Consider the following 24,984-nt stretch of genomic DNA (forward strand, 5'->3'; position numbering starts at 1 on the left):
AAAAAAAAAAAAAAAGGTACCTTGCTCTTTGTATAGCCAGGATTTAATACACCTGTGCATGGTAGGTGCTCAATTAACAACTGCTAAGTAAATATGTAAACACAGTGAAAAACACTCTTGAATTAAGAGAAGATGTGAATTTCAGTCCTACCTTGGCTAGGACTCAAACTTTGAGCTTCGTCTGTAGGCTGAGATAATAGTATCTTTTCTATCTATGAAGTACTATTACGAGAATAAATGAAACAACTTGAGGGAAGTACTATTTCTCTGTATTTCAAATACAGAGAAATATATTAAGTATAATCCAAGAGTATAATCTTTTCATGTCTATTCTTTCACCTAGATATATCAAAGGTTAAGAGATTCTATAGCCAATGCCTAAATAGGGGATGAATATAAGTAATGAAAAATAGGTACTTTACATATCTTAGCATTTAGTGTTCCTAGAAATCAAGGGTGACTTCAATTTAATATCATTATGCTGTACAGATCGCATTAAGTATTAGCATGTAGAAGCACTCACTATATTACAGAAAAAAAAAAGCATAGGCTTTTGATTAAAATAGGTGTGAATCCTAGCACCATGTATTACTTTGCTTTCTTATTAGCATCATAAAATTATAAAATGCTAATTATAAAATGCCTTTTATAGCACTTATTATATGTATAAATACTTTACATATATTATCCCATTAATTCTCTCAAGAGCCCCATGAAATAGGTCCTATTATTCCCATTTTTACATACAAGAAAACTGAAACAGGGAGGTTGGTTAACTTGTCCCACGTAGCAAAGCTATTATGAGGCAGAGCTGGGATGTGAGTCTGGGTGGTCTGGTTTTAGTCTGGCTCTAACCACTAACCCATGCGGCCGATCTAAATAATGACGTGACAGGCTAGTACAATGCCTGACCCACAGTGAATTCTTGACAAACACTGGTTTCCTTTTGTACTTAATGATGCTTGGGTGACGATCATGCATGCAAGTGGTCCTGAGGTCCATCATTTCCTGACTACACTCCCACGCCATATGGACTCCGTGAAATGGAGATCTTATCTGTATGGTATATTACCCTCCTTCTCATATAAGTAGAATTTCCAAGAAAACTAGAAAAAAAATCAAACCATTTTAGCTAGCTATTAATTCATCCATTCAAATGGGAGCCAGATAGATCTATTTTTTCTTTTGTCGAATCACTAAAATGTCATTACACAGGGCCGAGGCAAAGGCAGAGAGTTCTCCAGTTTTGTTCTTTCAGACCCTCTGGTTGTCTTTCGACAAATCCTAGCACGTCAATGCTGCTGTGTATTACAATCAGCGTGGTTCGCGCTGTGTAAACTTGCTCCAGCTCTCGCTCCTCTCTGATAATCTTGGAAGCTCTCCTCTCACGGGGATGTTGCTTCAGTTCCCTCTTTAGCCTATCATTCAGGGAGGAACAGTGTGAAACACTCTCTCCAAATATAGCTCCCATCTCTGCAGTGCTCTTGGCTGGCGCCTGCTTCAGACCTGAAAAGTACATTTGCTTACAACTACTGGGGTAGACAGACTTCTTCATAGTTCCTCCAACTGGGTTAATTCTTACATACGTATCTTTGTTGGTACCAGCATGCTTTTTAATTGTTTTCTTAAAAAATTTCTTCTAGTTTAATATTGTTTTCTATTTCAATAAATACCATGTGTCTCCACTGTCAGCTACACAGGGGTTCTTGAATTATGTACTGGTGTATTATCAGTATTTAATAGTCATATTTAATAATGATGTCTTTAGCATTTACCATGTGCCAGGTTCTATACTATATGCTTCACATGCATTCTCATAAGATTCTCAATAAATTTATAGCAACAGGACAACAAAGAATTATTGGGCAGAAAATGCCCATGGTGCCATGATTGAGAATTCTGATCCAGAGGGAGCGGTCCTTCAATCTTTCACAGATAACTTTCCTCCCAACCATACTTATCACCTGCCGTGTGGTCTCCAGTAAGGCCATAAACTCTTGGTGCTTTGTGTTTTTCACTGATAAAATAACTAACTCATACTTTTTAATCAATAAAATAAAATAATTAAACTTGATGATCTCTAAAATCTTTCAGAAAAAGTCTGTTTTTGTTTTGTGGTTAATTAAAAAAATAATATCTGGGTAATTTTGATAATACAGAGAGAAAAAATTATAAATCCATTGGTCTACAGGCAGACATAAGTTCACATTGCAAGGGCCTTCTGGGCCAGCTTGCCTGGGGAGATTTGTGCAGATGGTAAAACAGTGTATGTACGTTAAGAAAAAAATTTTAAGGAATACTTACTAATAAGAATCGTACAAGTGAAAATACTAGGATTTATGTGAAAATACTAGGATTTATGTTAAAATAAGCAACCAAAGGGCACACTAAAAATAGACGAATTACCAAGCATGAAGAATCACAAACGCAATTAAAGAAAATCTTATTTAAAATCAAGGGGGTAGCAATTTAATGAGCAAGCAAAATTGCTCTGGGATTATGTGAATCAGGCATCATCCAAGCCCACTTAAAATTCTAAACTATATACTATATGTACATGTATACACACACATTTAAAAAATTCCCATAGTGACAGTCACAAGGTTATCCTTTTATTTTGACCTTAAAATATCTTTCAGGTAAATGGGATTTATATTGGTTTGCAAATATTCATAGGAATTACAAATTTAGGAAAAATCACAGTAGGATAAATGTAAAGGAAGTGATTTATTTATAGAACTCAAAGTGACATTTAGTGGTAGAAATTTGCATAGACCCATTTACTTCAATAGCATTAGCAGATGGGAACCTGACTCAATTCTCTAAGAACATCAGCATTTTTAACTAATGGGAATTAGTCAGTCTGAGAACTATAACTATCTTTAAGCCAAAATATTCAGACAAGGACTCTCATATAACCAAAGACATTACCATATCCACAGAGCACAAGGTTTGACCTGTGAATTAAATCCACAGCAGTCTGTACCTTATATGTCCATAAGAAATATTTCTCATGCAATGAAAGAATTGCATTGCTGCAAATATACAATTTAATAACAATGGTAAACGATAAGTTACCTAATATTTATGGGAAACAATGTTTTCAGACAGATTTTCTTTAAAGGAGTTTCTTTTTTTCCCCCCCTCTCAAAAAAATACATTGAAACATAAAAATTAGTAGAAAGTCAAAGAAATCCTACACGCCTCCCAATACAGTTGAAAGTGATACAGATCTGGATTAAAATATCAGCTTTGCTTTTGTCCATCTGTGACTCTGGGCAGGTTCCCAACTCAGAGGGTGTATGAAAGGAGTGAAGTACGAAAGACACCTAATGCAGTGCCCAGAGCCTTGTGTGTTCAGAACGAGTGTTGATTCTCCCCTTTCTAATATTTATTCAATCCAGCAAAGATTTGCTGAGTTCCTCTAATGAACAAAGTGATGAATTTAACATATGAGTCTGGAACCAGAAGAGGTGACTTGCAGAAAGGATGTCTTGGCTTATTCAAAAAGAGAATTTTCCCCAGTGGTCTTCTATGGAAGGAGAAGACAGGGCGTGGGAGACACCGAGTTCAGTGGCTACTTAGAACAGCCACGTGACCCTCACACAGTGGCCGCTGAAGGCTCCCCAGCTAGCGTCCAGCCATCTCACTTGGAGCTCTTTTGTCAAAGCTCCACAGGCCCCGGTCCCCAGGGAACTAGTGTCAGGACCACTGTCTGGCCCTAAGCTCATGAACACCAAGGCATGGTCTGACTTTGTCCATCACTGAGCTGCTAGACACCAAGGCACTGGCAGGTGGAAAGGGTCAGGTCACATTCATTGCATTTGAATTCTTCTGCCCTGTGACCTTGACAACTTAGGTTTTGGATGATCTCAGGTTTTTCTCATACCTTGGGTTTTTCTCAGCTGGCAGCGTGTAAATAATGGCCAACACTGTACGCTTATAGATGGCTCGCTACTTGGTGTTGAGATAATCTTATTCAAAGTGGCTGCTGGCTCCAGAAGGGCAGTGCATCTGCTTCACCAGAAATGCCCACTCCTCTGAAAAAGATGGGAGGAATCTGGGCTGAGAGTCACCCAGAAGCATAGGACAGTGGGATGAATGCTCGGTGACAGTGACCACCCCCCCACCCCCCCCCCCCGCCCCGGTCAGTCAACCTAAGTGGCAAACACATCTTTTTTAGCAACATGGTGGTTACCAAAGAGGCCAGGCAAGGTAATGGCCTATTTCGGGATTACTGCTCCTTTAAAAAATGTGTCCTATCTCAGTTACCAAAAATCAATCAAGGGCCAAAGTTTGAGCTGTTTTTCTGTTTTCTTACTTAAATTGTTCTGGTGGTGAAAGTGACAAACTGCAAACAGGAAACACAGAAGAATATATTTGCATGAGTCAATGAACCGCAATTATTTTAACACACCAGTGACAGCATGTGCTGTTCCAGTATCTTAACCTACTCATAAATTTCATTTTAATGCCAAAAATATCACTTATTCTGGAATACACAAACTGTACTGTAGTAATTATGTGCCACCTTTTCAAAGACCAAATATAAAAATATAAATATATTTTATTTATTTTTAAATATAAAAATAAAAAAAGCTCATGGTTATGTTCCGGTTCAAAATGAGTTCTAATTAGCTTCACTAAAGAAAATGGCTTGTTCTCTTCTTACCTACGATGTAATGTATTTTTCACACTCTAAGTTAATGAAACACAAAAGTCTTTTTATGAGTAAGGCACTAAGATTTACTTAATATAGTACCTCAATAGAAAAGAACATTGATTAGCTTCAGACAGCAGTAAGCCAAATTACGACTCATTTAGTTTTACCATAGAGAGTAAGACTTTCTAATTTTAAAGGATCGAGTTTTAATTAGGTGAACGGCTTTTCAAGATAGTCCCAGAGGTCAAGAAGATAGAAGAGACTAATGACTTTTTAATCTGCAGACCTTGGATTGTAATAAAGCATCACTGCGTGACTTTTCTGAGCATGGCCCTGTTTGAGAGGAACACTGACCTCTCCTGCACGGGTCTAGTGTTTGCAAGGTGAGCCTTAGAGATGCTCATTAGTTCCTTGAAACATTTGGTCTAAACTCCGGGTACCTCCCACCAAGTGAAGAGCATCCAGATGGTCATGATTAAGCAGAGCAATTAGCTAACATGACCACAGACAGAGAATCATTCAAGACACTGGTGCTAGTTCCCAGTGTAAGGGGCTGGGTGCGGACAGCGCCCTCCCTCAGGAAGCTCACAGTCTAGCAGGAGGGACAGCCAGGTAAGGAATTAATCTCAGTGAAGTGGAATCCATTTCATATAATAAATGCATTTAGGAAAGGAAGAAAGAACAAAGTAATGATACAGTAGATGTACTTTCCATAGAAATAAGCTCAAACTGATAAGGATAATATCACCTAATTGCTTCAAACTCTCTATGCATGTACTTCTTCAGGGCTAAAAAGTAAAGGCATGCAAGTATACAAGAGATTAAATTCATTCCAGAGCAAACATCAACTGCTTTAACAAACAACTGTTGTAACCAATGCCTCCTATTCTGACTTCACAGAAAACTTGAGCTTTCTCTTACAGTTCTCTCATTGCCCAAAAGGTCACAATTTGGCATATCTCACTGGTCATTTGCTATTTAGAGAGACAGATTCATCTCAAACCATACAGGTAAGGTTTACGATCAACCTCTAAGAGTTCCTTCTAAAGTAACACTTGGGTCCCCTTGGAGTATCAGGTCTACCAGATGCCCGTCTCCTTAAAAACATCAGGCAGCACTATGTATGTCCAGCTACTTCTTTCAGATTTCTTTCTGTGTTTGATAACAGCTGACTCCAAAGGACATTTCTATTCTATTATCTGTAAAAAGTCCCCTTGCAGAACCTCCAAAGCAAAACTCCTCAGAACAGAGAAGCACTTGCTTGCAGGTCTTGGGGGAGTAGGCAACTAGGTCTCAGAAACACCGGTAGGAGAACAGGAAAAGATCTCAGGACATAATGACTATCAAGGGTCAAGTTTGGCTTAGAAAGTAGATGAATCCCTCAGCACAGGCCCAGCAAGAATCGCTCTGCTGTGCACAGGAGAAGAAATGAAGTTTGTAATCCCTCGAATTAAATCTTGCCTTCAACATAAGGCAAATAAAAAGTATGGAATATGAAGTCATTACTCCATCCCTCAAGTGAGTGATGCACCTGACAACTGCGGATGGGTTCATGTTCTATCATTCACTAATCCATTCATACTTTCAATAGATATTTGCCAGGCTCTCAGAATACAGCTGTTGACAAGACAAGAACCTTGCCCTTGTGGAGCTTACATTTTCATAGGGGTGACAGACAGTAAAGAAGTAAATTAATGAAAGATGTAATATAACAATTTCAAGTAGTGATAGCATGAAGAAAAATAAGGGAGGGTAAGGGAAGAGAGGGTAAGTAGCAGATGACGTTTTTAACGTGGCCAGGGAAAACGCTGACGAAGGGGCGACTGAGAAGAGTCAGCAGCGCTATGGAGGCGTGAGCCAGGGGAGTATCTGAGGGAAATCTGCAAAAATTGAGGGTGGTGCCTGGTAACTCTCCCTGTTCACAAAAGTAATAAAACCTCATGCTTTTATAATTACCTTTTGTTGGAAGATACTTTCCTCAGGGTACAGGAGGCATAGAAGCAAGCTGAATTTTCAAAATGAGTTGGTTAAATAAGGGAGAAGTAGATAAATGTCTACCAGATAGTCTTGTTTGGGAGTCATTCTCACATATTTCAGATGCATAAAGAGACATCTGCTGTGTGAATAATAATTCTATCCAAAAAGTTGGGGGGAAGAGGGTTCCAAAGGGCCTGAGGTGGCAGCGAGTTTGGTGTATCTGAGGACCAGCAAGGAGAAAAGAGGGTCTGTAGGAGGGTGAGAGGAAGTATGGTTGGAAAAGAGGTGGACAGAATGCAGGGGCCAAATCAGGTCACACCCTGGGGGCTATAGCAAGAACTCTGACTCGGTCCAAAGTATGATGAGAAGCCCCTGGAAGATGTAAGCAGAGGAGCGATGTCCTTTGATTTTTTTTTTTTTTTTAAGTTCGTTCTATCTGCTATACAGGGAACAGATTGCAGGGGCAGGAATGGGCGCTGGACAGCGGATGGAGGTGACAGCCGCAGTCCGGGCAGAGATGATGATGGCCGGGACTCAGTGGGTGATAATAAAGCTGGTAAGGGCTTCCCTGGTGGTGCAGTGGTTGGGAATTCGCCTGCCAATGCAGGGGACATGGGTTCGAGCCCTGGTCCGGGAAGATCCCACGTGCCGCGGAGCAACTGAGCTCGCGTGCCACAACTACTGAAGCCCGTGCTCCGCAACAAGAGAAGCCACCACAATGAGGAGCCCGCGCACAGAGGCGAAGACCCAACGCAGCCAAAAATAAATAAATAAATGAACTTATTTAAAAAATAAATAAATAAATAAAGCTGGTAAGATGTAGTCCGATTCTGAATATGTTTCTTCTGACAATGATTAGAGTGGACATATATTTGATGCTCAGAGCTGCCCCTTTGCTGCATCATGTAGTGTAAGAGCTCATGACAGCTCTGATAGGGACCCATGAGGCTCATTTCACAGGTGGAGGCTTAGGTTAATCACATGGTTCCTGAGCTCCCGGGCCCTCTCTGCCCAGCACGACCCCAGTTTTGGCAGCTCCTTTACCACTGTGCTCACATTCTAGAATGGTGGAATCTCACTCTTACCAACTCAATGACGTCAAACTTCTATATTGAGCCCCATGTTGCTTTATGTTTCCCTGGCAATTGACTCAGGACAATTGGGTACCAGCATCACCTTTTTCACCACCACCCTTTACTGCCCCCCAAACTGGGTAATGACAACCTTGATGAGCAAAATGGGGTCCTCCCTACTTGGGAGAAATACCATGGTATTGCTACCTCTTCTGCCAGAGGCCTACAATCACGATAACGAGCATTTAGCCTATCAGTGCAAATTGCACCCAACAAATTAAATGTAATTAAAATGTCTAGTCATTTCTGACTCATTATTGTACTCTTTGACTGTTTTACAGAAGTTTGTGTGCTTTCCTCCACTTGCTGTGTTTGCCATTTGTTTGTCTTCATGCTGGCCTCCAAAATCTGGTGATTATTAGTGAGTCAGTAATTCATGTCTTGAGGTAATACTTAACTGCACATACTATCAGTTTTAATCGTTACAATTAACACATTTTAAACGTCTTTTTTTTTCATGTAGGATTTTGATATCGTCAAAGGAAAAAGTACTATTTCTTAAATAACTAAAGAACCACGGGATAGAAGAACCAAAGGAAGACTCTGGATTCACCCAGTGTGGCGGCCGTCAGTCCCGGCAGCACATCAGAATCGTCTGCAGAGTGCCCTCCCACCACCAGACAAATCAGAATCTCTGCAGGTGGGACCTGGGAGTCTGTAACTTTTAAACTCCCCAGATGATCCTCATGTGCGACCAGGATGGAGAAGCACTGATCTAAACCAAGTTCCCCTCCAGGAGCCTCCTGCTTATCATTTTGAAAGGAAAGAAAACCAAATGAAACAGACCCAGAGGGGGGAAGTGACTTGCCAACGGTAAAGCCAATTTGAAGCAGAACCACAACTGAAACCCAAGTTTCCTAATTCCCTGTTCAATTTGCACTGAACATCCCCAAGACACAGAAGAATGGAAGGGAACAGCGGGGGTTTCACCAATTGCAATCCTGATGATTCTATCACTGAGGCTGTTTTCCTCTTTTGATTCTCCACCTTCTGTGTCCTGCCCCGGCTGCCAAACTAATCTAGCTTGGAGCAAAGTGATGCAGAAAGCTGTGCCAGGACCCTGCAACAAAACTGTCAGCTGACAGATATTCTTTCTTCTTCAAAGGACAGCCATACTAGGGAGTGAGCGTATAACTGAAGACATCACTAAATGGGCTTAAAAAACAAAACAAAACAAAACAAAAAAACCCTGCTCTATAGCTACACATGAATAGCTTTTGACTTACTAGTGCCATATTCAGGAACTTGATCTAAGAAAGTAATCATGGATATGCACCGATTTTTAGGCACATACAGACATTTACAGCAGCGTTGTGTATATGTAGGGGGAAAGTAAAAACATCACAGAAATATCGAGGAAGTTTCAACATGCGCCCTTAAATTTTAAAAAGCTACAAAAACCTATGCAATATATTCCCAGTTTGGTAAAAGTAAATATGTAACCACAGAATGAAAAAAACACTAGAGTTGAGTGGGTGAGCGGTTGAGTTATTGAGGTTACCTTCCTCCCTTTTTAAATGTCCCATATTTTCAAAATTTTCTATAAGGCATATGTCTTTCATTTAAAAATATATGCTCACATATACACATATGTATTAAAGCTACAGGACAATAAACATATGCACAGAATTGTATTTGGTTACAAAATTTTTGGATACCCTGTAACTTCTGCTTGTTACTGGTATGTCTTTTTTCTCCTGAGTTGAAGGGCATGAACCAGGCTCCCACTTCATGTCATATTCTACACAATGACTCAATTATTTTAACAGGAGACTCAAATTAGAATCTCCCTGACCTCATTTATATAAGTCAAAAGCTAAGAAAAAAAATTTTAGTGTCATAAAATATTTTTGTCATGAAATTAGAGACTAACATGTTAACGTAGTCCATCTTTCCAGTCTTATTTAACAGATCTTAAGATTTACTGAGCGCTTTCCATTTCCACCAGGGACCACTCTAGTCTTTGGGAACTTTACCATGAACAAAAACTGTCTAAAAGCCTTGCTTCTTGTAGCCCTTACATTCTGGTGGGAGGACACATGCTAAGGATAAGTAAAATGAAGCAGGGAGAGGGGCAGGGTGTGCTGGGGATGGGAAGGGGGAGGCATGCTGCTATCCAAATAGAGTAACTAGGAGTGCCTGAGTGATGAGGTCACGGAGAAGTGACCTTAGAGAGGCACAGTCCTTCGTATCTGGGAGAAAGAACATTCCAGGCACCTTGGTAAATAAAGGAGAAAACACCTTGATAAGTAAAGGGGAAAACATCTTTTCTCTTCCGCTATTCTTTGGGTCATTTGGAACTACGTGTAGGTGTAGTCAGTTCATGGTTACAGAATGGCCAGGTGAACATCTTCTGTAGAAAATGGGGACCAGGGAAAATAAATACTTATGGGTAAAAAAAGGCATTTGTATAGGTTCACTGACAATACCTCTGAAAAACCTCAAATGTTTGCCTTTTCAATAGTGCTTACATGGACTGTGTGTGTAAAAAAACATTTATGATGGGGAGATAAGAGGCTGAACGGGTTAAGAAAGAAGACATTTCCTGGATCTTGCCTAATATATGAGCTCTTTATATATCTTTGGCTGGAAAGAACATGAATAAGCCATATATTTAATGCAAAAATACTTTCTTTTTTCAAATCTATATCATGAAATATATGTCCATACAATGAATATGGAAAAGCCTAACAATCTGATACATAAGCTTTAATTTTATGACAAATGATGCTTATTTCTACCAAAACAGATTTTCTAAATACTGCTATTTCATGGAATAGACGAGATTTTTAAAAAAGCATGATACTTGTAGAAACCAATTTATAACCAATGCTTTTGAAGCAGTAAAAGAAAATTTTCCTCTCATAGAGAAAAATAAAAGAACTAGATCTAATACTAGTCATTAATATTTTTACTTCAATCTATAAAGCACATCTATCCCATCACAAGTTAAACTGCCAAGTGATTAACCCCTCAAAGTTTAAAATAAAAGATTATAGTATACCTATAGACAAGGTTTCAATTTAATAGAACCACCATAATTGCAGCTTTGTAGACGAACAATCACACAGCACAAGGCAGCCTTATTTCTCTGGGTTTTATATTACCACAAAATCCTTCAGAGCTGAGATAAAACGAAAGTCAAATCCTATTCAGGTTAACTCAAATTAAGCATCTCTCAATTCACATGATCAAATACACAGAATTTCAGCATCACTTCAGTCACTCAGTAATAAGTGAAGGTCCTCCTTTGAGTATATACAAAATGAAGTATCTCTTCTGGGGATAAACTGAAGACTTTCAGGAGCTAATAAAATATTAAGTTCTTTATATACCAAGTTTCATGTCCAAAAATGCAACAATAATGGTCAAGGTCTTCTTTTAAAAAGTTGAGACTGGTTTCTAAATAAATTAATATTGCATTGGAAACATAATCAGTCCTTTCTAAAAAACTAAAAGAATAAGTTATAGAGTCCTGTGTTCTTTTTGAATCTTTCCTGATTTCATGGTCATAAAATTCCTTCCTTTTTGAGAAGCTAGGGGATTTTTAAGAACAGAGGCATCAAGAGAGATGAGGATGGGATTCTTACTAAAGATTAGAAGATAAAGGTAGGATTCCTTCCAAATCCCCAGACATGTATTTCTATGATCTGAAATGAGGAAACAAACCATACAGTATCTTGTTTTTTTTTTTTTTGGCTGCATTAGATCTTCATTGCTGTGCGCGGGCTTTCTCTAGTTGCAGCGAGTGGGGGCTACTCTTTGTTGTGGTGCGCGGGCTTCTCATTGTGGTGGCTTCTCTTGTTGCAGAGCACGGGCTCTAGGCACACGGACTTCAGTAGTTGTGGCTCGCGGGCTCTAGAGCGCAGGCTCAGTAGTTGTGGTGCACGGGCTTTGTTGCTCTGCGGCATGTGGGATCTTCCTGGACCAGGGCTTGAACCCGTGTCCCCTGCATTGGCAGGCGGATTCTTAACCACTGCGCCACCAGGGAAGTCCCCAGACCATACGGACTTACATTGCCAATAACGTTATTTAACACTGATGTTGAATTATGGCTTTTAATGACAAGAGTCTGGAGTTCTTGGCTATTAGATATCTGCCTGCCAGTAGAGAGCCAGGTGAAGAGGTACAGTTTAGCACCAAATAAATAAACAAATACTAAGTGAGGCGGGTGAGATTGTTTAGGCCTGGGAGATTAAGACCAAGCATAAATAAGTTTTCTATATGTATCTTAAGAGGGAAATGGAATGGAAACCGAGGCTGTTGTTAAGAAGTGTTTCTTAAATATCTAAACGATAGAAAATCACAAGCTCTCAGGCTTGGGAAGACCCTTCCGTCATCACCCATCAGAATTCTGGGCATAAATCCTGTGATCGGTTTCCATCTGAATGCAAGAGAAAGCTTCACCTCCCAAGAAAACCTCTTCCATCTCTCAACAGTTCTAACTTTATGAGTTTTTCTCCCTTTACTAAAGCAAGTCTGCTTTCTATAACTTCTCCTCACTAACCCTAGTTTGACTCCGTAAAGCTGAGGTTCCAAATACACAAGCCTCAGGGTTGAGGCCAGGGGCACATAGGAGCAGAGCTGGCCGAGAGCCAGGCCATAAGTAGTGAAGGGGCTTTGGGCCAGGTAATGGGCACGCTGTTCACCTAAACCGCCAGCCACTGCTCTGCAGGGACATGGGCCCCTGTCGTCAGATTTTCTCATCAGAAATTTGAATTTCAGTAAAAATATTCTGGGTTTTGAATATATAAGGAATAAATTGTGGAGTTCAAGCAGCTCTTAGAGCTCAACTAATTCAGACCTTTCATTTTATAAGTAAGAAACTGAGGTCCAGAATAGAAAGGGATGGACCAAAGCCAAATGGTTAATCAGAGGTCAGTCTGGAGGAGAGCAGCCCCAAACATAAGGTCCCATCTCTCCTGTCGCAAAAATGCAGTCTGCAAGGCTTGTTTTTTCAGCTTTAAACATGTTTTGTCTTAAAGAAGAAAGGAGATTAATAGAGAAGAGCGCTCTGCCACTTCCAGTTATGAAGGAAGAAAAAAGCCCTTCAACCAAAGTGCATTTGGTTGATAGATGTGCTAGAGTATTCTGAAATGGGCATCAGCTTTAGATCACTTCCTGTCTCCATTATGAAGTCACCACTGTCCACAGCTAGTCTGTATAGTATCCTCTCAAGTTGAGAAAGTACATGAAGCAGCGGCTACAAGCAGAGACTCAGGAGACATTGCTCAGGTTTGCAAGCCTGGCTCCATCACTTACTACCGGCATGACCAAGTCACTTCCCCTGTCTAAGCCTCAGTTTCCTGGACAGCGCCAATAACAGTACCTACCGCTCAGTGTTATTGTGAGAATTAAATGACCTAATACACAAAGTGCTTACAACATGCCTGACACAGAGTAAGCACCACACAGGCAGAGGGCAGCCATATGCTGAAGAGAGGTAAATATATTACTTAACGGAAAATGTAAAACAAAACTGCACACAAATACTCTAAAAAATATGAGTCCTGAAAAAAAAAAATTCTAGCAGCTAGTTCCTTTACAGAGGTTAAGGCAAAGGTGGACTTCATCAATTAAAGTAAATGTAGCATGAACCCATGAATTAAAATCTTAGCACCCACTTACACAGGAAAGAGCCTCAGTACATCTCCTATGTTTTCTCCTCCAACATTGGAGAAGGTCCTAGAATACATGAGATATACTCCATCTTGGGTTCCTCCTCGCCAAGGGCTGAGCTTATTTTCTGAATAGTTACTGCAAACATCTCCTCCCTCACTCCATCTCTAAGTTACTATTAGGAATCCAGTCTCTCAAAAGTTCTTCCTAGATGTTTAGTTTCCTCCTTTCCCTTTAACTATGTACTAGTGAGAGACGAAAAGCCAGCAATCACACTCTTCAAAAAAGGAAAAAAAGAAAATGCATCATTTCTTTAACATCACAACTCAGACACTTAACCAACTCCACATACTTACAGATCTACCGTGTTTATCATATAAATATATGTAAACCATATATAGATACATCTCATATTGCTCTGATGAGATTTCAATTTAACCCAAGAGAAAGCACAAATGCCACAGGAGAATCCTCAAAATATTCACCAGCCATCAGAGGGAGCTGGGACACCCTGTCTCGAATCACAGACACCACGAAGAGAAATTGGCATGATGGCTCTGGTGTCCAAAGCAGGAGAGGGTTAATACAGAGCTCTTTCCTAAGGCTGCCAGAGCCTCAGTGAGCGCCCAGGGTCTGGTGATCCAGGCAGTAGCTCCTGGGTGCCACTGTGCACAATGCCTGTAAGGATTAGCGTGTACTGACGGCCAGGTGCCAGCTACAGACGCAAGCACCGTACATGTGTGAACTCATTTAATTCTCATACCAACCAACTGAGGCTCCCCCATTTCACAAAAGAGGAAACTGAGGTCCTGAGAGGCTAACTTGCTCAAAGATCCACAGTGAGGAAGTAGCAGAAACAGGACTAACTCAAGGGGCTGGCGAGAGGCTTAACTCCTAACTTACCACTTCCCAAAAGTGCCTCTAGAAATGGCTGATATCACTTCCCTCAGAGTATACTTCACGGTTCACAGGCATCTGACCAGCTCCAAGGAGATCGTTTGGATCTCACTGCTTTTACCCGTACCTGGAAGTGTACTTCTGGGGCTCTCAGGTGGAGGCTGGATTTCTACATAGCTTTTTACTCAAGCCCTCCTGTTGCTCTTTCACAAAGCCAACCTGGGAAGAAGCTCTCTAAAGCACGAAAGATGCAGTTCCTCACGTCCTTTTAGAGGGGACATATAAAGTCTCTGGTCCATGGGCTTTATTTTTCCTTCATAATTGGAAGAGGTAGATCTCTTTTCTCTATTAATCTCCTTTCTTCTTTAAGACAAAACCTGTTTGAGCTGAAAAAACAAATAACGGCGAGCAAGGGAAAAAGGAGAAAAAGGAAAAGCAGAGGAAGAATTAAGATTATGTTAAAAAAGTAACTGTTAGTCACCAGGGAAACGCAAACAAAAACGGCAATGAAGACACCGCTTCACAACCACTGGGAAGGCCCAAATCAAAGATAGATAACAACAAGTGTTGATGAGGATGTGGAGAAATTGGAACGCTCCTACACTGCCGGTGGAACTGTGAAATGGTGCGTTTCTTTGGAAATCAATCACGCAGTTCCTCAAAAGGTTAAGCCATACAGTTGCCATATGACCCAGAAATTTCACACCTGGCTGTGTACCCAAAAGAAATGTCCACACAAACTTGTACCTGAATGTTCACAGCAGCATTATGCATAATAACCAAAAAGTGGAAAGAACCTAAGTGTCCATTAATTGATAAATTTTGAAAATGTGGTATATACATAGAAGGAAATATTACTTGGTAACAAAAAGGAATGTAGTACTGAGACATGCTACAGCACTGACAGACCTTGAAAACATTATGCTGGTGAAAGAGGCCAGTCACAGAAGAACACATATTACTTGATTCCATCCATATGAAATGTCCAGAATAGGCAAACAGAGACAGAAAGGAGATTAGTGGTTAACTAGGGCTGGTATATTGGAGAGTAATGAAGAGTAACTATTAATGGACACAGGGTTTCTTACTGGAATCAGTGGTGAGGGTCCTCAACTCTGTTGGCAGAGGAAAAGCCATTAAACTATACTTTAAATGAGTGAACTGTATGCTATGTGAACTCTCTCTCAATGTGGTCATATTTTTAAAGAGATTTAAAAGAACTGGTTACAAACTAAAGCTACTAGTCTATCCCAGGATAACCTGTGTCTTTGTGAAAGAGAAACCATAATTGCAGAAGTGTCACAAACCCAAAATCATAAGCGGGAAAGGAAAAATCAGTAAGAAAGGCTCTATGGAAAGGGGAAGGGGAAATGATTTCTATTTAACTGAATTTCAAGATAGTGGGTGTGTTGGGGTCACATCACCGCAAAGGCATAGATATTACCCAGTGGGTTGCATAACACTAAATTCAGACTTTCTCCTCACCTGAAAGCTATCAGTGCTGAAAACAAAGGATCTAGAGGAGAGGTGAGATTTTTAAAAAATGCAAAGGCTGATGTTCACTTTTTGGAGACTGAAGTAAAAAGTTCACAAGTGTAAGGATCCTCTGGTATACTGCATCCCATGTTCACAAAATAAGAATATTTGATTAGCATCTAAAATGTACACCATTTCCTAAGATAAATTTGAGTCAGAATTCTAAATTCAACTAGAAAAAGTAAAGCCTTCACATTCTAGAGCTAAGTGTAACATACCGATAGCCAGACCAGTGCTGGCACGGGTTCACATTCAGGTAGAAAAAGTTAAAAGTGAAAGGTTCGCCAAGCCACACTGTCATGGATCTCCTTATAATGAGACTTTAGCAGAAATCAATGCAATCTCTGACTAAAGTGAATCCAGTCTCCTAATGTGGCAATACATCAAATGATAATATGGAAGCCTCATGGCTATTAGCAGATACAACGTTAACACATTTTTGGAAACAGAACAGTTAGATAGTAGAGAATTTCCTTGACATTGTTTTAGTCTGACTTTCAAACTATTACCAAGCCCTTTATTTATTCTCACTACATCTTAATCAAGCATTATTTGTGTGGCAAATCAGCTTATGGCTTCCTTTAAAAACAGGCGAGCCATTAATTGACCCAATGTGTTGGCAGTTCTTTTTAGACAGGAACAAATGATGCCTCTTAACTTTGTGCTGGAAGCTGCAGAGTTCGATTTCATGCATATGCAAAAAGAAACATTTAAAGGATCCTGCAAAGTCAGCTAACAATCTTCTGGGAGTTGAAAGAACAACAACAACAAAAACGCTCCTTCACACTCCCCCCACCGAGGTTTATATATTAAATACGCTTTTAAAGGTACTTTACATGACTTAAAAAGCTCTTTCCATAGTTCTTCAAATCCTTGACTGTCATAAAGTTTAAGTAGTGCTCTTATGACTCAAGGTCAGAGCACAGTCTTTTCACTTACAAAACTGTTGAGCTCAAGAAAGTATACCAAATGTTCCTCAGTGCTCTATCCTAACTTTTCCAAGAAGTTAACTGTCCCTTCCTCCTCTTCATGAATTAGTGCACTGCATTATCTTTGGCCCCTGTGTTAGAAGCACTGACCTGTCCCCACTCCACCTGTTTGCATTAGGGTTGACAAGTTCCTTGTCTGAAACAGCTGGTGTTGACTACCAAAGGCAAACCCACTGCACATTTCCCTAATAGGTGACATGAGCTCTGGGAATGAAAACTTGTCCCCAGAGAATGCACCACCCCCCATGTGGCCAAAGCTCGGTACTCCATTTCAGTAGCATTAACTGTTTATTTTCTTTAAAAGCCAGATTTTGGTAATGTTTTGATTCGGTGACTCCAGTCAGAAAATGCATCTGTCACTTCCACTCCCTTCTTCTCCTGCCGGATGCCACAGCCTCAAACCCAGCAACCCCTCTGGGGAAGGAGAGCAAGGTTCTCCGGACGCACAGAAACAAGAAGTAACCCTGGACTCAAGGAGGCAAGGCTGCTAAAACGAGCTGCTTTTGCTGACAAGCCTGGAGAGGACTTTGTTATTCCTACCACGGAAGCACTGTTACGTCAGGCATACGGGGAAAGAGCGAGTTTTAGGACAGTCACGGACTTCTCGTCCCAGCACCCTGCGATCATTACGAAAAGTTTATTCTTTCTACCCTGAAATCTCCTTCTCGCCATAAAGAAAACCTTCAGCATATTTAACCTCCCAAGCGGGCAAAGCATAATGCAACACTGCAAAAGCAGGCATAACTTTACGGCCACCATGCTCTTGGTGGCTTTTTGAGGATTGTTACTCTTTACCATCGTGCCCGCCTGTCAGCTCCTCGGGATGACAGCTTGGCAGAGCACAGGATTTTCGGTATTATTTATGACTCGCGTCAACCCAGCGGGCGGCGCGGGGCGGGGGCGGGGGAGCGGTACTCAATCTCCCACGAAGAGCTGAAACCCGACTTGAGCAAGTCGGCGGTGACGAGCGCCAGCACCAGTAACCCTACCCGCCTCCTGATACACAAACGCCGGCCTCAGGAGTATACCTGATGCACACACCCAAGTGCAGAGCTGAGTTATCAGATCTCCCGGTTCCAAACAGGTGCGGGGCCGCTCACTAGCCGAGAACAACCTCCGAACCCTGCCCCCCACACCCCACCTACCAGATCCTCCTCGGAAAAGTTAGCCCCCCTCGGCCAACCTTCGTCCGAGTGCCGCGATGCTAATTGGAACGCATTCTCTGGTGCCCCCAATGCTGTTAGTCCTCTCTTCTTTGTAAACCCCACGAAGTGACGCAGAGCAAAACTTAGTAGGTCCGAGGAACAGAGACGCGTCTTTCGCAAAGCACGGACTTCGCAGGAAGGAGCTAGGAGGCAGGCGCTGGATCCTTCTCGGCGCCTGCATCCTCCTCTGGCTCCCCTCCCCCGCCCCGCGCCCGCCGGGGCCGCTTACCTGCGTGGGACATGGTGATGGTCTCGTTGGTGTTGGAGCCCACGTTGAAGATGACCACGGCGGAGGCGTTCTGCAGGAACGCGTTCCGGATCTTATCCCTGTACGTGCAGTTGCCCTTGGGGATGAGGGCTATCCAGTTCTTGCCGTGGGCCGGGGCGGCGAACTTGGTGTTAGGGTCGCAGGCCAGGCGGTCGTGGGCCGAGCTGGCCATGACCACCTCCCCGCGGGCGTCCTGCTTGGGCGAGTGCTCCCCGTAGCGCCCGCACTCGGTCTTCTCGGTGTGCAGCTCGGCGGTGGTGCCGCCGCCGCCGCCGCCCGCCGCCCCGGCCCCGGGGTCCGGCGCGGGCTCGGCGTAGGTGATGTTCACGAAGGCGGTGTACCATTCTTCCTTCTCGGCCACGGTGAAGTCCAGGCAGAGCAGATGCACGAAACAAAAGGAAAGCAGCCATGTTGAGAGAGCCAGGCTGCGGCACGCTTGGATGAGAGACATTGCCATCTTTATCCGCCGCGGCCCCCTCCCCGCCCCCCGCGCGCTCCCCCCGCGCCGTTCCTCCTCCCCAGCCCCGGCCAAGGCCGGGCCGGCCGCTGGTCCTTCTCCTCCTCCTTCTGCTCCCGCTCACTCCCGGGCCCGAGGGGCCGCGGCCGGGACGCGCAGCCGCCGCGGGGACCGGCTTCCGAGCGAGCGGGTGGCGCCAGCCCCTTCCCTTTTCAGCCGGAGCGCGGCGGTTGCATCTTGCTTCGCGGGCGTCGGCGGGGCGCGGGCGGAGGGGGCGCTCCGGGCTTGCGGCGGAGTCCGGCTGCCGAGCGTCCTGCTCCTTCGCCCGGCTTCTCCTTCTCTCATAGGGGTGGCAGGGGGCCCGGGAGCGTGCGGGGTGGCGGCCCGGCGCCCTGCAGCCCCGACGGGGGCGGGCGCAGCTGCTTCGAGCCCGGGGTGCCGGCGAGGAGTCCCGGCTGCCGTCGCCGAGCGCTGGGGCGTGCGGGTCCGGCTGGGGGCGCGGCGGCCGCCCCTGCTGTGCGCCAGGTCCCTCGGGCTGCGGGCCCTCGGCTCCTCTCTGGCTGCGCCCGGCGCACACTTGCCGCGGGAGGGACCGGCTCGGGAGTAGCGGGAGAGAGCCGGCAGAGAAGAGTACGCGGTCCTTGTGTGTGTGTGTGTGTGTGTGTGTGTGTGTCTGTATGTGTTTGTGTGTGTGTCTAATGTGTGCGTGCAAGGAGGAGCTTAATGTGATGTCAAAGATTCTAGGCTTCTCTTGCCACGCTCGCCTCGGTCTCTCTATGGGCAGCAGCGACCCCTGCCGGATCTCAAATTCAACCTACTCTGCGACTTGGTCCAGGTGGAGGCAAAAGGGGAAGCGACCTCTTGACCTATGAAGAGAGGAACAACTTCCTGAGTCTCAAATGTAGAGAAATGTGTGTATCTCTCATAAACAACTTTCCCTAATTACCCATCCTAGGGCCAACTGGTAAGGTTAGTTGGTAGCTGGGTCCTTCGAACACCACGCCTCGAATATCTAGGGCAGTGACTATCAAATTTAAATGTACATCACCGTCACCGTCACCGGTGTGTGTGTGTGTGTGTGTGTGTGTGTGTGTGTTAAAACTCAGACTGATGGGCCCTGCTGCAGAGTTTCTCATTCAGTACATGTGAGGTGGGTTCCAGAATATGCTTTTCTAAGAAGTTCCCAGGTCATGCTGATGCTGCACTATATTAGAGTAAGTATAGAAATGGGCTTCTTTCTTACCCTCTGGCAGCAAACATGTGACATTTGTTCTCCTATAGAATGAGTGTTTTCCAACTCTATAAGAAAAGAAATTGGGTGAGCTATTTCTTCACTGTGTTTATTCTGGTTGTCGTGACTGGTAACAGAGGACTTAGAGCATGAATAGGCAAGGCAGGTTTGTTTGGCTTATTATTGTTTATAGGATATTCTCCAGTTGTGCATAGAGCTTACAACTAGTTAGTGGAGAGTACAGCCCCTCTAGAGTCGTGTTCTTAAAACTTTGACACAGCACAGTTCCTTACCAGTTAAACGTTTGAGCGGTTATCTTTTCGCACCAACAGTTTCTTTGGCTTGAGATACTTGTCACGTCTCGAAAGCAATTTGCGTGATGGTCCTTAATCACCCACCTTGTACTTCCCAACTGGCAATCTTTCAGAGAACTCAGGACCCATTCATGATGAAAACAAAAGTCCACCTTTTCCCCAGGACCTTAGTTGGCATGTTTACAGAAATCTGTTAATGGCTGTCCACCAGTACAACTGTTGTTTTTCCAGAAGCAGTACGAACAGCTGGTGGCTGTTAGGGGAGAGCAAAGAATCCCAGCTATACCCAAATTAGAAGCAGGCACAAAAAGAACTACTTAGAAGCATTTGTCTCTATGGTATTGGATGTGCTGTGTTTGTGTATTTCCCTAACTTATTCATTTTAGAAAATAGGCTTCTAGGCAATTGGGACAGTGCTTTTTATAGTGCCTAATGCCAAAAAGGCAAAAGTGAAGAATGCCTGGCTGCTGGTTCCTGAACCACCAGAGATCTGAGTCCTTTGCCTAAAAACCCCCAGCGAGGTTTTGTACAGATGTCTCACAAACCAAAGTGGTTCCCCATATCTCTCTGTCTCTTAGCAGTTTTTCTCCAGCCACAAAACTTAGTGAATCTGTGTCATTAAGAATGCACAGCTACCCCTGTCGTTTTTTTCCCTTAGAGGAAAAGTTAGAGGCTGAGGAGATGGCAGGATCAAGGAGGTAGCATCCTGGCTGAGGGACTGATTAACTACAGGGACATTGGGCAAATAAGTAAAATATTAAGTATAATGGGAGCCAAGTTTCTTAGTGGGGGAGAAGGAATTTACGAATATGGAAGGAAAGAAAGCTATAAATGTCACCGAACTCAGGTTCTGCCGCTCGCCACTCAAAAGCCAATACCTGAGAGACAGGTGTTGGTTGGAAAGGAAAGGTTGCTTTATTCAGGAGGCCAGCAACCTGGGGAGAAGGCAGACTCGTGTCCAAAAACCAATTCCAAAGATTCTGCTTGACCATGTTTTAAAGGGAGAATCATTTAGGGAAGGGGTCAGAGTCTTCATTATCTTCCCCTGTGTGCAGACTTTTTTCTGATTGGTTGGTGGTGAGGTAACAGAGCTGGCGAGCGGAGTTCCAGCAATATTGTGCTCAGCCTGAAGTTGCCATCCTCCACCTGGGTAGGGGCCTTAGTTCCTGCAGAAGAAAAAGATATTGTTATATGCATTCCTTGAGGAGGAACCAGGACCCTGTCCCATTGCTGCACTGTTGTTTCTTGACTGCTCCTTCTTTGTTTCTTTCTCCTTCCCTGATAAGCAACTATTTGAATCTGCTCTTTGGAACTCAGGGAAGGTCGAGGAGGCTGAATGAAGCCTATTTACTAAACAAAAAACGGGGGGACACGGAAAGGATTTGTACCCAGGAGGGCTCTACAGGATCCTGTTCAGCTTCATAAAGGACCCTGAGGTGTTGGATTGGATTCAAAATGAGTATGAAATCATTATATATATATATATATATATATATATATACACCTATACACCATAGCTATTTTCATTCAGAGGCCAGAGCAATGGACACATCAAGTGGCCAGAAGATCTTGGTTTCTAAGTACCATCCTCCGTTAAATGGAACCAGGGCTGATTCTAGTACTTGGGCTGGGAAATTTCAAAGTAAACTTGGAAACTTTTATAGGAAGTGCTCAAAGCATGATGGGAACATGCTAAAAGGACACGTGAGCCAGCAGGAAGGAGCTCCCACTGGCCAAATCTGGGACAATTTGAATATCAAAATAAATTGTGATAGTAACTGATTACAACCTATTGGATAAGAAAGGAATCCATGAATCCATGCTAATATAAATGAATAGATAAATAATGATGGAATAAATAAATAAATGGAAAAAAAGGGAGAGCTATTCCTTATGGAATAATGCCAACTAATAAGATTGATGGAAATAGTAAGTCACCATTTGGCAATGTTGGTTGATTCTTGGCAGGAGTCCTCAGTGGATGCCAAGGCTGGTGGGTGGGTGTTTGATATGAAGCAGGATGTCAGCTTAGTCTTAAAGCATCTTCTGAAAAATACTTATTGATCAAGGGGGGAATTTATTGGAAAGAACCTGGAAGACACCAAATTGACCAGGTGATCAAGATGAGCGTCATCAGGAAGGGAACGAGTCACATCATGTGCCTCCTGATGTGATGTGCTGAGTAGAGCACAGCCTCTTTTCTGTTGCGTCCTGCTCAGAATGCACAGCCTGAGTCTGAACATGGAGAGACATTGGATGGACCCAGGGTGAGAAGCCTCTGAAAAAATGACAGGCTTGTATTCTTTAAAGCTTTTAAGCTCATGAGAGACAGAGAAAGATAGAAAAACCAATTGATCCAAATTGAAGGAGACTTAAGAGGCATGACAACTAAATGCAACGAACAAGTCTGGATTGGCTCCTGGACCAGATAGGAAAAACAAACAGTTGGCAAAATTGAATGCGGTCTGTGGATTGGATGGTACTATCCTATAAACGCTGATTACCTGATTCGAATGTTTATATTGTAGCTATGTAGCAGAATGTCCTTATGTGGGGAATATGTATGCTGAATTATTTAGTAGGATGAAGCATTCTGTCTGCATCTTGCTCTTAAATGGTTCAGAAAAGAATAATGGTAATCTCTGTGATCTTGATTTCCACTAGCCACTATTTCAGAGAAGCTGAAGTCCAATTCATGATAAACTAAAAAGTCCATTTGGGGCATGGGTCTTAATGTGTTTCCAGCCTTGTGCTGGTGATTCTCCTCTAGCACAATGCTCCTTTCTTCCAGTAGTGCTACTTGAACCACTGAGTTGAATATCCAGTAGGGACTCAAACAGATAAATTTCATAGAATCTACATTTTGGGGCGGGAGAAACAGACAAATTTTAAATTGTAGATTATGCCAGGCAATAACAGTTCTATGAAGAAAAAGGCAGCAGAGTGAGGGAGGGTGACCTATTTTATATAAGGTGCTATTTTACATTGGGATCAACTGCTCTGATGAGGTGAATTGTGAACAGAATCCTGAAAGAAGTGAGGGATCCGTATATGTATTGGGGGACGGGTTGTATTAGGAAGAGAGCACCATAAACACAATGGCCCTGAAGGGAGATTGTATTTGATGTGCTTGGAGAATGGCAGAGAGACTACTGAGAACGGAGGAGTGTGAGAAAGAAAGAGTGAAGGAGATGAGATCAGAGAGATGAGAGGCCTATCAACTCTTTGGATTTTATTCTGAGTGACAGGAAAAACCTTTGGAGAGTTTGAAGCCAGGAAGTGACATAGTCTGACATGCAGACTATGCATGTTTAAAAGTTTATTCTGACTGTATTGGAGCCAGTATGGAAGCAAGAAGAACAAATAGGAGCTATAGCCATAATTCAGAAACAGAGGATGGTAACTCATGCCAAGAAGGTGGCGATGAACGTGGTGAGAAGTGATTGGAGCCTTGATGTATTTTGAAGATGGAGCAGACAGTATTCTGTGGTGCCTTTGAAATGGGGTGTGAAAGAAAGAGAGACTACCAGAAGGACTCTACCATTTGGAGCCTAAGCAACTGGCAGAAAGGAGGGGTCATTTTCTGAGATGAGGGAGATTGCAGGAGGAGTTGGTTGGGATAAGAATCCAGAGTTTTGAATATGTTAGGTTCAAGGTGCCTAGAGATATCCAAATGGCAATTTCATGTAATTTGCCTCAGCATAGAATTCCAGAAAGAAGATTATTGGATCAAAGCACACGAACGGTTTTCAAGTTATTAACACATATTTTGGATGGCCAGATTACTTTTCCAAAGGTTGGCCTCACTTAATACACCATGCCCCAGAGTAAAGTGAGCTCCTTCAAGTATTTGTTTTTGAAATATCACCAGAATAAAGTAGCCCCGATGAAAGATCTCTACAAAAACAAGGTCTGGGCCAACTCCTAGGTACATTCCTCAGAAACTTCAGCAAAGAGCAACACGGCAAGTAAGCACAAAGGCAAACAGCCAGATGGCAGTGTGACCTGGCCACATCATTGGAAACATTCTGATCAATATCACCCATGAACACTAAGCACACACTACCATGTCCACAATGGTAATAAATTCATATATATCCACAGGTATTCTCAATTAGTTAGTTGAAGAATTATAGTAGGGGCCTCTTTTGAATAAATTTAATCCCTTATTCATACATTTTCAATAGAGGACAAATTGAAAAATGATTAAAAGCATTTAAACTTTCTTTAGAAAAAAAAGAAATATCACCAGAACACAGCTTCATGGGGAGTCCCCACCTGAGGGGGAACTCTCTCTACCAGCCCAGCAGCCCAGGCCAGATAGAATTGAGTAGGTCTCCCCAGGTGTCTTTGGTGTGTGGAGGTATTCTTGTTTTCATAAATGGTAGAGGCAGAATTGACTTAAATGCATGCAACCTATATGTGTCCGAGTCAGAAATAAAGGGCAGCTCCAGCAGAGAGTAGCAGGGTCCCATTTCTCCAAATGCCAGCATATTAGACTTTACGAAGCTCTCAGCCTTGACGCTGCTTTGCTTTGGCATCTTGCCATTCATGTGCACCGCATGTTCAAAGGGCATTCTACTGTAGACTTTAAAAAATGAATTAAATCATTTGAAAATACAATTCCTCCTATGTATACACGTTTAATGGCTTAATAAAAGTTTAATGGGGAAAAGTTTCAACATACAAGATTTG

General features: G+C 42.8%; 1 protein-coding gene across 1 annotated transcript in view; it reads right to left on the reverse strand.

The window, feature by feature from the left end:
- RNF150 (ring finger protein 150) overlaps positions 1-18,769 on the reverse strand; it is a 244,582-nt gene extending 225,813 nt beyond the window's left edge. Inside the window, exon 1 of the mRNA XM_068542539.1 lies at positions 18,249-18,769. Coding sequence (XP_068398640.1) covers positions 18,249-18,744 — 496 coding nt within the window. The 5' untranslated portion in view covers positions 18,745-18,769. The remainder of the gene's footprint in view (positions 1-18,248) is intronic.
- Between the last annotated feature and the right edge of the window lie 6,215 nt (positions 18,770-24,984).

This window comes from Eschrichtius robustus, chromosome 4, assembly GCF_028021215.1.
Source record: "Eschrichtius robustus isolate mEscRob2 chromosome 4, mEscRob2.pri, whole genome shotgun sequence".
NCBI classification, from domain to species: domain Eukaryota; kingdom Metazoa; phylum Chordata; class Mammalia; order Artiodactyla; family Eschrichtiidae; genus Eschrichtius; species Eschrichtius robustus.